The sequence below is a fragment of the Lindgomyces ingoldianus genome (genome assembly GCF_010093535.1).
Source record: "Lindgomyces ingoldianus strain ATCC 200398 unplaced genomic scaffold BDR25scaffold_18, whole genome shotgun sequence".
Taxonomy (NCBI): domain Eukaryota; kingdom Fungi; phylum Ascomycota; class Dothideomycetes; order Pleosporales; family Lindgomycetaceae; genus Lindgomyces; species Lindgomyces ingoldianus.
The window spans coordinates 387,887-402,217 of NW_022985179.1; the positions used below are offsets into that span (position 1 = coordinate 387,887).

The 14,331-nt window shown below is 34.9% G+C and overlaps 2 protein-coding genes across 2 annotated transcripts; one reads left to right on the plus strand and one right to left on the minus strand.

The window, feature by feature from the left end:
• Window positions 1-6,356: 6,356 nt before the first annotated feature.
• Window positions 6,357-7,302, plus strand: BDR25DRAFT_355744 (uncharacterized protein; the record flags this gene model as incomplete). The annotated part of the gene is made up of 7 exons (XM_033695513.1): window positions 6,357-6,409; window positions 6,482-6,527; window positions 6,584-6,602; window positions 6,632-6,670; window positions 6,697-6,785; window positions 6,831-6,962; window positions 7,018-7,302. 7 exons carry the CDS (start codon window positions 6,357-6,359, stop codon window positions 7,300-7,302), a joined length of 663 nt encoding a protein of 220 aa, XP_033546856.1.
• Window positions 7,303-11,942: 4,640 nt separating this feature from the next.
• Window positions 11,943-14,130, minus strand: BDR25DRAFT_343257 (uncharacterized protein; the record flags this gene model as incomplete). Its single annotated transcript, XM_033693814.1, has 6 exons — window positions 14,053-14,130; window positions 13,968-13,991; window positions 13,524-13,911; window positions 12,755-13,473; window positions 12,250-12,700; window positions 11,943-12,187 (listed from the first exon to the last, which is right to left on the minus strand). Exons 1-6 carry the CDS (start codon window positions 14,077-14,079, stop codon window positions 11,943-11,945), a joined length of 1,854 nt encoding a protein of 617 aa, XP_033546857.1. The 5' UTR covers window positions 14,080-14,130.
• Window positions 14,131-14,331: the final 201 nt, after the last annotated feature.

The following is a 14,331-nucleotide window of genomic DNA, read 5'->3' on the forward strand; positions in this document are numbered from 1 at the left end:
AAAAAAAAAAAAAGTAGAATTAATATATAAATAAGTAAGTAACTCTATAAAAGTAAAAAGTTGCTAGTGTTTGTATGTAAGTACAGCTATGTCTGTACACACGTACAGCTAAATTAGGTTGCCTAAAACATTAGCTATCTAGCCTGTGCGTTAGGGGCTATGTGTACTTAAGAGCCCTCTTTCTTTGTATAAAGAGAGAGGGTAGTAGTTAATAACAAGAAGATCTTTGCCTGCTCACCTCTTAGTACGCCCCTTAGGCGTACGTTTGTTTAATTAAACCTAGGTTAACTAACAACTAAAATATTATTTAACTAGCTTAAAGTATTTTACTAGGTTTTATTATTATTAACCTAGAGTTAATTAACTCTAATAAGGCTAAGTTTATCTGCGCTGCTGCACATGCTAAGGTAGTTAATAATATCTTTTATACACTTTTAGACCCTAGAGATACTAACTAGTCTAACATAGACATGTTATAGCTATCTTAGTTACATAATATTAAAGGTGTATAGTGTACTTATAAGTTAGTCTAATTTGTCTGTTTATTTTAGCTATATAATGCTATTATATAGCTTTATAGAAGTCTATGTATATAGAAACTACTACAAGAAACTTAACCTAAGCTAACTGCCTTTACCTTTAAACTAGTTTATTTACTTGTGCTGCAGCTTAATAAGGACACTAGCTTAGGCATAATCTATATAGAATAAGATAAAAGGTAACATCTTTTAAGAGAACTAACTTGCAAGACTAGCCGCCGCAGTCTACAGGCCCTCCACAAGCGCACAGAGCCGCCTAGAGCCCTAGAGGAGGGCGATGTTAGGATCCTTAGCCTCTACTATGGCCTAGTAGAGGCAACTGCAGCATTAAAGCTTGCTTATTTTATGTACAGCCCTCTAGGCCTAGAGCTGTTAAGCGCTTATCTAGCGTAACTTCTTAAGTAGTAGAGATAAAAGTGTGTGCTTTAAACTAAACATGTTACTTTTACTAATGTTACTATATTACTTAACATATATTTAAACTATTATAGCTGTGTTTTTTACTTACTTACACTTTTTAGCTTAGATAAAGTTTAGTAAAATTTAAGTAGTAATAATAACTTTAAGTTAAGCTACTAGCTTTTTTTTAGTAAGTAGCTAAAGTAAATCTTTTAAATTATACTTAATAATAAAGACATATTTAAGGGCCTTAGTAGTGTTAGGTTTAAACTGTGTAGTAGAATTATAAAAAAAGTAGGGGGATATAGTAAGAATAAAGTAGCTACTAGGCGCTAGCATTTTCTTCTAGGTCTAGAGGGCTTGTTAACAATAAGCAGGCATAATAGTGTTAAAAAGGTAGATAGTAAATATAACATTAAACTTAATAAAGTAGCTAATGTATACTATAACAAGGTTTAAAAGGTCTCTCTATGTAACACTAGCTTTAAGAAGGAACACCTTCTAGTTATCTTAGCTAGCTAAAGCGCGCGTAAGCTTTTTACATGTAAAGTAGGCAAAGACATTAATGTTAAGAAAGCTCTATACTACATCTACGCCTACACAGACGCTGTTGCCTACTATAAGCTTTACAGCAATAATAGCTCTTTTAGCGCTAGTGCTAAAGTTAAGCACGTTCTTGTTAGCCTTTAGGCAGGCTATTGCTAGCGCAGTAGAGGTATTATAGGCTTATAGCATGCTAGTAAAGTCTACTTTACTAATAAGCAGCTAGTACTTCTTACAGACTTTATAGACATTTTTATAGTAGACTATAGTTATAGCTAGCGCGTGTAAGGTAGATAGTAGTTAAGATAGACAGCTTAAAAAGGTAAAAAGTAAAGTTAAAAAGTAAGTTAATACTTTATCTACTTTACTTTATTAGTTTTAGACATGTATAGATTATATATAGTAGCTTACTATTAAATAAAAAAGTAAAAGGTAAGTAGTAAAAAGTAAAAAGTAGAAAGTAAAAAGCTATTAAGTAAGTTAATGCTAAAAGTAAAGCATAGAAAGTTAGTGCTAGAGGTAATGCTAAAAGTAAAGAAGAGCAGAAGGTTAAAAAATAGCCTGCCTTTATATACTATAAAACACTAGCTATTAGAAGTAGTTGCTGTTATGTGTATAGCAGGTGCTAGCTTAATTAGTAGGCGTAATCTATGTTAAGATAATATAAGTTACAGAGCACTTTAAATAAGTAAAAAAAGAATAAAATTAGCTTAAAAAAAGTAAATAAAGTAGATATTATAACTATAGCTATGTTTATAGTTATAAATAAAGTTATAAGCGCAGTAATACTTATAAAGAAGGCAGTAGTTATAAAGGTAAATATAAATATAACTATAAAGAAAGAATAGAATTAGCTTAAAAAGAATAAATAAAGTAGAAAAAGCTATAATTATAATAAAGACTACACATAAAGTTATAATAATAAGTGTAATTATAAATGTAAGAATAGATGTTAGCTGCAACATACACACTTAATATTATAGACTGCCTAATCTAGAAAGGTTGCAGCCCTTACTATAAAATACTAGAACTAGCGCACTTAACTATCCTCTGTTCTTTTATGCTCTTTACTGCTAACCTCTACTATAGTATAAGTTACTTAGTAAAACTTACTAATTAGATTACTATACTTAATTACTTCTACTACTTTTTTTTACTTTAGATAATAAACTATGTTATATTTTAAATTAAGACTAACTTACACTATTTATTACTTCTAGCGCTAGCTAACCTGCTTCTAGTGCGCCTAGACAAGCCCTATAACCTGTATAATAACCTTTATTACCCTCCTCTCTAAAATAACTACTAAAATAGCCCTAAACACTGTGCTTTTAAAGTTAGTAATATACTTCTCTATGCTCTACTATTACTACAATCCCCTGTTTAATACAGCTGCACTAGTTCTTCTCTAACTCTACTCTTAGTAAGCTAAGACCTATACTGCTTTTATAATATACTATTAGATTAGACTTTACACAACTATATATTTATAGCTAAGGAAGTAATATTAAATAACACTTATCTACATAATAAAGTTTTAATAAATAAAGATAAAGAGAAGGCGCTTTTAGTTATAAGTACTAGACTAGGTTAGCTACTGTTATTATACTACATAGTAATATTAAGTAAAAACAAAAGATTTAATAGTATATGTGCTAATAAAAATAACATATCTGCAGTTATAAGACATAACATAGCAGACAACTTTAATGTAGACAGCAGACATAGACCTGCAGGGCTGATAAAGACAGGCGCCTCCTCTGTAGATAAGACGCCTATAGAGACAGCAGTAACTGCTGCTTGCCTATAAATGCGCTTATAATAGGCTGCACATAATTAAAAAGCACGCGCAGCTTATAATATAACTTAGTTATTTTTATCCCTTAAGGTAAGTTTTAGAAGAGTAGAGAAAGTGCTACCTTACTAAAAAGTAGTTAAATTTAATAATAGGTCTTTATTACTTTTTTTTTTTATATGTTGCTTAGAAAACTGTTGCTAATAAAGCGCGTAAACACTATTTATAATACTATAAAAAAAAGCGTAGAAGCTTAGCCTATATATATTAAAATATTACTACTGTAGTAGAATACTAGTATTAAGAAAGTGTTTTTAAGTAAACACTATACTAAACTTTATAGCATTTTAAGCTTTTTTAACTTTATAGGCTAGTTTTTATTAAAACTTAACTAGTATAAAAATAGATCTAGGTAGTAAAATAAAAACTTTATTAACTATAAATATAAAAGAACTAGGCCTTTATAATATGTTCTTATTATTAATGTAAATAAAAAGTGCTACTTTACTATATTTAACTTAGATTTACTTAAGAGCAACTTTAGCCTTAGCTTTTAGTAAAGGTGTAGTTAGCTATGTAACTAAACTTAGCTTCTAGGTATTTTTAACTAGAAATAGATTATAGCTAGTATAGCACCTTTCTAGTAGCAAAGGTAGACTCTAAGTTAACAGAATTATAAGCTTATTTTAAAAATACTAAAAAATAAACTTCTAGTAGCACTTTAACATAATTAGATTTAACTACTTAGGGTAGATACTTTTACGCAACTAGAGCTCTACTTTTAACTATTCTAGCACTATTAATATGCCTAGTAGTTTATAATAAGCTAACTAGACCTACTCCTACACATCTTAACTAGCTAATATTCCCTGCTTTGCCTAGTTTATTGCTGTCCCTACTAGTGTGCTAGTATAGTTAGAGTAATTGCCCTTAGACAAGTCTAACATAGTAAACATAGTATAAAGTGTAGATAATAAATGCTAACTTATTTTATATTAATTTTTTTTTTTTTACTAGCCTACTAACTTTGTAACTACTTTAATTTAGAGTAGTCTACTAGCCCTTTCCTAAGGCAGTTAAAGGCATAATATAGAATAAATAGTATAGTAGTTGCATGTTATCTAGGTCTTTTTACTCTATAACTAAACTGCTAAATTAAGTCTCTAATATTATCTATAATTAGAATTAACTACTAATAAACATGCTAGACATTAGACAGATCTATACCTATTCTAAGCGCAGTTGTAGTAATAGCAACTTAGATTAGAAACTTATTCTCTAAGAAATTAGTATATATTTAAGCTTAGTTAAACTTTAATATGTGCCTTATATATACTGCTAACACTAATTAAATATCTATAAGTAAATAGCCCTTTTTTAAAAGTTAACTCTAAAAAAGCTAGGCTAAAGTAGTAATTTTATTTTTTTTATTTAAAAATATAATTATCTTTAAAATGTGTAAGAAGATAATTTATAATGTTTCTATATTAATTCCTACATCTATATAGTTTAGAAGCTGGTTATATAACGTCTAGCAGCTAGTTAGGATTAGAACAATTCTAATAGCAATCTCTAGCCTGTTAATAGAGGTGCGTATAATTCTTAGCTGCATAGAAGTGTTATTATTACTAGTTGCTAGCGCTTAAAAACATCTACTTTTAAGAAGCTAGGCCTTAGTTGCAGCATCTAAGGTTACTGTACATGTAAAGAAAAGAGTTGCAAAACACATTATCTAATAAAGCTTATAAAACTAAATATATGCTGTTTAGAATTTACACTACTATTAAATAACATAGCACTTATTAATTATAACTAGTTAGACTTAGTCTATAAAGCTGCTTATAAGAAAAAGATAATAAAATACTAAAAAGATTACCTACTTAAAGCTAAAAAAAATATATATATAACATCTTTTAAAAATTTTACTAAAAAGTTTAAGATTAGAATTTTTTATTTTTATAGTAATAAAGCATAAATAAGCTTTAAGATATTTTATAATTTTTTTTTTTTACTTTTTTTTAAGCTTTAATAATAAGATAATCTAGAGTATTATATACCTTATTATTACTAAATACGCATGTAGTGTAATACTCTTACTAAACCTAGTCTTTGCAACTAGAATTATATTGCCTAAACTAAAAATAAGGCGTTAGACAACACAGACCTACTTAGTATATAGTTCCCTCTTACTAAGTAAGAAAAAGAAAGTATTTTAAATAAAAGGCTTTTATAAGCTAACACTGCGCAGTTTTTAACATTAAACTATAACTATATAAATAGTTATAAAGATATTATTATCTTTATTAAATAAAAAAATATGCGCAATTTTTTTTTATATAGCTTAGATTTCTATTAGTATAGCGCTCTCTAGTGTTCTAGTAAAGGACCTAGGGTCTTATTAATAAGGTGCCTAGCAACACTTAATAAGTAATACTTAATTATAATAGGCGCGCTTTTTACTATAATTTACTAGACTAGGTAACACTTATGCATCTACTAAATAACTTAATTATAGATTAGGACTATTTTACTTATACTATATATTACTATTTTAAATCTATGCAGCAGCCTTTAAACCTAGCATGCTTTATTTAAGATAGAGAGCGTGTTCTAGAGGCTAAATTAAGGTAGGTTAGTTAATCTTAGCTATTATTAATAGTTAAACATAAGTAGATAGACTAGTAAAAGGATAAAGTTAAGAGAAATAGTTACGCGTTAGAACGCGTATAATGCTAAGCCTATAATTTTTATAGTTAGAATGTTAAAAATTTATTTAAAAATAGTCTAAAGTAGATTATATATACTCTTTAAGTAATTAATTTTAATTATAGGTGCTGTAATAAGCTGTGTGTAATAGTATCTTATATAGAAGTTTCTAGTAAGTTAATAGACAAAGCTTTGCACACGTCGCGCTGCACTAAAGTCCCTTAGACAGCAGCTAAGAAGGAAGAAGCCCCAGCAGGGGTCTGAAAGTATCTATACTATTTGTGTACTAGTGTCTTCTTGGCATGCCGTCTGAGCTAGCTGAGATAACCTTCAACTAGGTCGCTCAACTTACATTCTCGTACTATTCTCCAATAATGGCGCCTCAAGATCAAATCATTACGCCGAATTCACGAAATTCAGGAGAATAGTGGTCTAAAGGGGTAGAGGATCCTTAAGACATGTGCTAACCTGCATTTGCAGATTCTTGGCGACCTATAAGTCTCTTAGTATTACGTTTCTCCAAATCCCCAACGAACTGTGCTAAAGTATCTCCAATGCCTCACCTTCCCCCCTCTTCTTTCTGATCCACCGACCTTTGCAGTTCTTCTTAACACCAAACCGTGACCGGACCCTGACCCCACAACCTCAGGAACGTTACTTGATCAGCCGCGGTTTGGCGATACAGTTAGTCACGGCAGATTTACGCGTCGTGAGGGACTATCCACCCGGGGTTGAACAGCCGGTCTATCCCGTTAGGTGTGGAATGCCTATTATATTGGAGCTTGGGCGTGGTAATTGAAACCGTCTCCTGCGATATGAACCATAATTCCCCCAAATCAGATATCTAGATTTTCCCCGTAGGGGTCAAACTCAGAATCACACTGTTCGCCATGGCTTCGCAAAGAAAGCTCAATAGCAAGGCCTGTATTATTACTGGCGCCGGGAGCGGGTTTGGAGAGGTTTGGAACGCTAGATATCGTGTTCAACAACGCAAGCACAGCATAATTTAAGAAGCCTTTACATGAGGTGACGGAGCAAAATTGGCAGATGTTGATCGATATCCACATGAAGCGGATATACCTAAGGAATGCGGTTGTGATGCCATATTTCATGAAGCAGAACGCTGTAGTCATGCCGAACACTTCGCCCATCGGCGGCTATCACGCCAAAGAAGAGTTGGTTTACTGCGATGGTAGCAAATCATTCGTGAATATGGTAGTCGTCCGTTCCAGCATTCTCGCCATCATTGCTTATATTCGTAGATCACCGAAGGACTCGCTTCCGAGTACGGACCCGACAGCATTCGCTTTAAATCAATAGGTGCACAGGATTGTGCGTCTTCCATTCAATCGCCTTCGTTGGTACAAACGACGATCTGTAACGACAGATGCAGCAACTACTCTACCAAGTGGGAGTAGAAGTATTTAAGACGCCGGAGAGTAAAGCAGATGTAGGTAAGGGCTAGAAAAGTGAACTGGAGAAAATCAGTGTCGAGGGGAAGAAGGGTAGAGTAGTTGGTAAGGGAAGAAGCAGGGACCAGGAGGAAGTAGGAGGGTGAGGAAGATGATGAGGGGGTGTGGGCTGGGGTTCGGAGGTAGAGAGCACCAGTGTTGGGAATAGAATGAGTGTTTTGGGTTAGATTTTGTGGTATTAGCCTAGCCTGAATCCTGCATGAGCTTTGAATAACCTGTGTTCTCACGCTGTTGAACAGTGATTCGGGGTCGCCTTTGAAGGCACGAGCAAGCGTCCATATCCCTTTTGCGCAACCACAAGATAAATATTAGAATGAGTGTATATCGAAGGAACCCGGCAGCTCGACTCAGTGGTTCTGGGGTATGTTGCGGATGCCCTGTGAAATTCTCTAAGGATGCTAGAGAATAATCTGAAAAGTGTTTAGCAATTTCCAATGCTCTTCTCTGGGACCAGGACGGCCACTACTTGCCGGAGGATGTTCGCTACAAAGGCTTCAGCATGGCTCGAGGAGTGTCATTTGGTTTGTGCTCCAACTCCCATCCTTTCCTGATAAACAATGTTGGGTTGGCTTAGATGCCTCCACATCTGCAGGGTTTTGGTCCCGAAACGGAGGCCTATTAGCTAGCAGTCTCGGGATCTTGGAAAATCTTAGTTCTGCAGTCCAACTATGTTTATTGCACAATGTTGCCGTAAGTGAATTTAATGTCAGCTACGAAAGGCTCACCATGTCCTAGTTTTTTTTCGCTCTGCACTACGTGGCTGGTTAATATGCTTATTCCCCAGTATTACCATAGCAATCCCATCAACACAAGGCGCGCCTTTCATATTTACGTAAATTTCTAATACGAGTCCATTGAATCTCTCACAATCTACACGAAGCGCACTATTGAAGATTAGATTGTCAGTGGCATATTCTCATCCACTGACATACATGTCACAGGCAACGCTCTCAACCGAACGAAACGAAACAAAACGTAGTAATTGACGGACGTCAACGTCTCACTTTCCTGCTACGTTTGTACAGCCTAGGCGACTTAGCTGTCTGTTTTGCTGCTAAACTAAAATACACTAAAATCTTTATACTTTTTAACATTTTATCTTACTTACTACTATTAATGTTTTATAGTATAGTAACTAGCTGCTTTTAGATAAAGTTTATAAGCTTAATTAAGTTACTTTTTATAACTTAATAACATAGCTAATTCTTCTGCAATTAAAGCGCTTTAATAGTAGCTTTAAAGAGAGAACCTCTATTAATTATAACTGTACGCTAGCCTTTACTAAAGGCTCTCTTGCAGTTGCAGCTAGTAGAGGGTATAGCAAGGAAGTTAAGGGTAATTTTAAATAGTGTAGAATACTATTTTTAACCTACTTTAAGCTACTAAGTAAGAGAGCTAGCTTATAAAGAATAGCTATTTTTTACTTTAGCATTTTAAAAGTTTTTTATATAAGTGTTAAAGTATTACTATAACTTTGTTATTTTCTAAGCTTTTTTATAACTCTAGGCTTTAGTAAAAAGAGAAGTGTTAACTATAAAAGCCTTTTAGTAATAAAAGTTATAAAAGCTTATTACTAAAAGCTTCTGCTAGAAGAGATTTATATTAACTTTCTTATCTTCTTTAGCATTAATGTAACACTAGAAAATAACCTTTATTAAGGTCTCTGCCTTTTAGTACTAGAATTAGTAATAACGCTAGTAGTCCTTAAACTAGAGTATATAAAGTTGTAGGTTAAGTATAGTAGTAATTACTAAGTAAAAAATAAAAAAATTAATAACTATTTTCTAGAAATATATATTAATTTTTTTAAGTCTAAAAGAGACGCTATTTTTAAAGTAACTGTTATTAGGCTTAAAGAAAAGTTTCTTCTTTATTTATAATAGCTTATTATATAGCACTTACATATTAATAATAAATATTTATAAAAAACTATGCTTACTATTACCCTTTAGCTATTTTATTATTTAATAAAAAACTTTAAAAAACTTAGTAAAGTGTTTAACTTTTTCTTAGTTTTTTTTACTAATAATCTCTTAAAAAGCTGTGTTGCTAGGTATATTAGAGTCCTTAGTGTTGTTATCTATGCTGCGCTACTTTTAGATAAACTTAGTAATTAGATTCTTAAGCTCTAGGCACTGTATAAGCATTAGATATATAGAATGCTAGTAGACGCTGCTGTCCTGTATTAAATTAAGTGTGCTAAAGCTCTAGAGCTTATCCTTTTCTTTTAAAGATAATTATATAGCTATAAAGGCCTTCTAGTGTTTATGTAATAAAAGAATAGTATTAATAAAGTTATATAGCTTACTAATAACTTTATGTTTATAATAAAGCTTAAACTAATTCTAGAAAGCTATATTTATAAAAGTAGCTTTAAATTATAATAATTCTTTACTATAGATAACTGCCTTTAGCACTAATTAAATTATATAGCCTGTATAGCGTATGCAGTGCTCTTTATTAAAGTTAACTCTAAGATATTTAGCTAGAGTGTTAATAGTAAAGTTATTATTATTAAATGTATTATTAGTAATAAAATAACTAAATTTTAACATAATTTTATAATTCTAAATAATTTTAAAGATAGCCTGCGCTTAGTTAGCCCTTATATAGTTACTATAAAAGTTGTAGAAGCTAATAAGTAAGTCTTATTATTAATAATTAATATTTATAAAGTAAGAGTTAGTTATTATTTATTATTAGTTTTTTAAGCTAAGACACTAAAATAGCCCCTTTAAAGTTTTGCTAAACTTACTAAGAAAGTAAGCTACTACTCTAAAAAAGAAGAAGTAGTTTAGTAAAGTTTATATATTAATACTTAACACTACCTTTAACTTAGCTAATTTTAATATTATTTAAATCTTTTTCTTCTAGCGTGTTAACTTTTACTTTATATATAATAATATTATTACATTTAAGCTTAGAATAGTAGTAAAAAGATCTAGTTAGTTCTAAGTAAAAAGGCCTTAAAGTTTAGCTAAGAATGCTATTATAAATAATATATTATAAAGTATAACTTAGTTTACTAACAACCTTTATAATAACCTTTTTTACTAGAGATTATAAAAAGCAACTTAGGCTAAGCCTACTACTATAGCAGCTGTTGCTGCCTAAGAATTAAGTAAAGCATAAAAAAAATTAAGTAAAAAACTTTTATTACTACTAATATTAATTTTATACTTTTTTTTAAAATAGTAGCTAATATAGCTATAGCTATTAACTATTTTAGTAGTAGTGTAATTACCTCTGTAATAGCAGAGTTAGCAGAGCTAGAGCTTTACCCTTAAGCCTTCTTTAGTGTACAGTAAGTTAGCTTTATAGTTCTATACTACTAACACTTTTTTATTACCTTAGAGCTAAGAAAAGTGTTTTGTATAGTAACTTAGCTCCTCTGCTTTTAGCTTTTTACTAGTAAGCTATATATTATTTTACTTTATTAAAAATATTACTTCTAGATTAAGAAAAGAATCTTTAGAGTGTTTTTTTATATAAAAATTATATATAAAAGCTAGAAAGCTATTATAGAATAAGAACTTTAATAATAATAATTATAACTTTTTTAGGTAATAGAAATAAGTATAATAGATTATGTTACTACTCTAGGTTAACTAAGAGCTTTAAGAGCTTTGCAACTAGCTAGTGCTCTATGTAGAGGCTTATTAACTAAGAAAATTACACATAGTTAACATAATATTAAGATATAAAAAGATTTAGTAGTGTTAATTTAGGTAGAAAATGCTACACCTAGGTTATTAGGCAATCTTACCCCCTAATTAATAACTAGCTTATTAAAAAACTTGTCTAACAGTGCTATAGGTCCCTACCTATTAATGTCTAAGCTAATAGGTAATTTCTACCTAAAAGTTAAGCTTTTAAGACGCAGTACAGTCTATAGCTATAACTTACAAGACAAAACAAAACGTATAAGGACTATACTACGTTTGCTACAGCTCACGTGACAGTACTAAGACGAAAAGTATGAAACGTAATTCGTACGGTTGAGAGCGTTGGTCACAGGTACAGAGAGCAAATAACCCTTACGAAAAGTCACCCCCTAGACATTCCTAGGGTTCAGGCGGAGCTATCACGCAAGTCTTGCTAACACATTCCGTTAATTTGTAAGTAGAACATTCTTAGCTTAGCAATCTCTTCCAACCGATGAAGCTCCCCACACACACACATTAATTGCGCTAAGCCAACACTATTTCTCTTACCCTAGTTACTGTATTGTATGATCCCCGCAGTAACCCCATGTGGTTTAATCCCTCTGTCTGGCCATGCATTCTCCCAAGCACTCAGGAGCAGATCAAATGGCAGTTTTCGCCTAGGAGAGGCAGTCGGTGATCATATCGGTGCATCGGCCCTACAGCGAAATCATCGGCCCTATAGCGAGATCATCTACCCTCAAGTTCGACATACACATGGCCGCTTCAGATACCTCCCAAATCCATTCAAGTCGCTACATGTCTAATCATCACAATTGAGACTTCAGATATGACTCTCCCATCCAATCCAGTCAAACATAGCATCTCCAAAGAAATCAGATGTCCATGCTTCTAAATCAATTGTCTGAGCATCATAGTTGCCGGTCTGTGGCGGACCCGATACCGGCGACGTCACGGCATGGTTGAAGAATGCATCCCAATGTAAAATATTTCCGGTCGATGGCCAGGGATCAGGCAACGCTCCATTCGGAATACTTAGGCCTGGCGCAGCCTCACCAGCATGGGTTCCTATCGGGCACTAAATGTGAGTTACCACGATCTTGGTCTGAAGCGCTCAGATGCGTACGTACCTTGAGGGTGCATCACAGACTTCGCATGCTGCACAAAAGCCACAGCGATGCGCTCCAGCTTTGCCGCAAGCGAGTTCCACGAACTCATCCTACCCAGAAAGACTGGCAGTTGCTCCATAGCGGCCAGATTTTCCTGCTTCTCTTCCGGGTTGGCCTTCCCGTTCGAAACGATCTCGCCGAAGAGCTCCAGGAATGGGGTGAAAGGACCGCATAGTAGCTGCCATACAATACTGATATACGGTTCATCAAAGTCGACAACCATGTACTTGAGTAAATGAAGCATCTGCTTTGATGAGTCGATGCATTGCGTCCTCATCTGGCTGGAGAACCTGGCCAAGAGAATGAGAAGATACAGATATATGAATCTTAAAGAGTGTAAACCAATATCAATGGAGGCTGCACTACGGGCGTTTAGGAAAGGTTTCTCTGTCACCGCAGCAGCCTCAAGAAGCTGGATGTATTGTCAGCTGAGTGTCCCTTACCCTGCAATACGGTTACTACCCACCTCTCGTGCCTGACGATACCACGATTTCAGTTCCTCGCTTGCCACCTCGATACTTCGGATGTCCGGCGCTGCATCTTCGTAAAGACAGTTCCAGATATCACTCATTATACGCGTCAGCAACAACCTTTGGTAGAAGTAATGCGCTCCGAATAATCCGGGGGCTCCGGCGGAGGTAGCCTGAGACTGGTAGGAATACAGCTGTTCGAGCGTCGGCAGACCAATCTCTCTCGCCATCGCCCGGTGGAAAGTTGGCGGTCGACCAAAGATGAGAGCCAACCCCTTGTCCAGCAAATTCAGATGCCAGAACAGCATAACCCGCCGCTCGTGGGTCTGAGCGTCGAGACGGCGATGGTTGATGCCCAATGCCTGCAGCATTCTACAGGCGTTTGTTGCTAGCATCCAACACAACGATGGAGTGGTAAACTCTTCCACAGTGCATGCTAGAAGAGTCAAAGCTTGGATATTCGCCTCGCTGGGCTCGAGAAAGAGTCTCACGTCATTTAGGGCAAGCCAGATATTGCGTCGGAGCTTTTTCTTGGTAGATTGGTTCGTGGGATCAGTGGAGGATATCATACTTAAAATGATGCTGTAATACATGACCAGCCAAGCTCGGTCATGCACTTGATCTGGGCGACATTCCCTTAAATGATCCAGCACTTCCAGAGGCGCCGAATTGAGCAAAGGGCGACCTTTGTCAAGTGCAGCGACAAATGCTGTTGCTAGAAGTATCAGCAGTAGTCTTGTTGAAACGAACATCTTTTGCGCTTACAATCGACCCAGGCAACAGTATGTTCTTCGAACAAGAAGAATCCGTTGCCAGTCTCTTCAAATTCCGAAGCATCGTGCCAGACCGCCGCGCAGGCCTCCGACAGAGATGAGAGCGCACCTAGAGGAATGTGTTTCGAGTAATCCACCCCATTTAGCCGTTCATGGGTCATTGCGATGTCAGTCGCCAGGTGAGACTGCAGATTACTGTCGTTTGCTGCTCCAGGAGGTCTACCACTGCCACCAGGAGTGTTGGGAGAGGACTGATTGGCGACAAGTGTTTCATGTTTCCGCTTCCTGTTCCGACGGATCACTCCAGATCGTGAGTAGTTGCAGGCAACGTTCTCGTCTTTACAGCGCAGACATCCGGGGCGTCCTCGAGAGCATGCAACCTATAGACTTGTCAAAACTCTTTCTCCCCGCTGTCTAGGTGGATAGATAGCCGCACCTTGCGGGATCGGCAGTTATCGCACTTTCATAACCATTCTAGTCAGTGCCTGATTTCAGAAGGTTAGCGATTGACAGAAGCTTACAGCATATGGAGCCAGGATCTCCGTCATTAAGACGGTAGTTGGTTGAGATATGGAATTGGGATAGTGCCGGAGGTTATGAGGAGGTTGGAGATGAAATGTGGATAGAGTTCGGAGGTTGTGAGGGGGTTTTTGGCCCGAGCCATCTATGGAGAAGGCCCCAGTGGAGCTTACGGGCCTTATTTCATTGGGCTTGGCAACAGATTCAAGTGTGGAAAACTGGCCTCGTTTCAGCTCTCATTATACGGATACAAGACTCGGGCATCATAAAATTGCGACTCG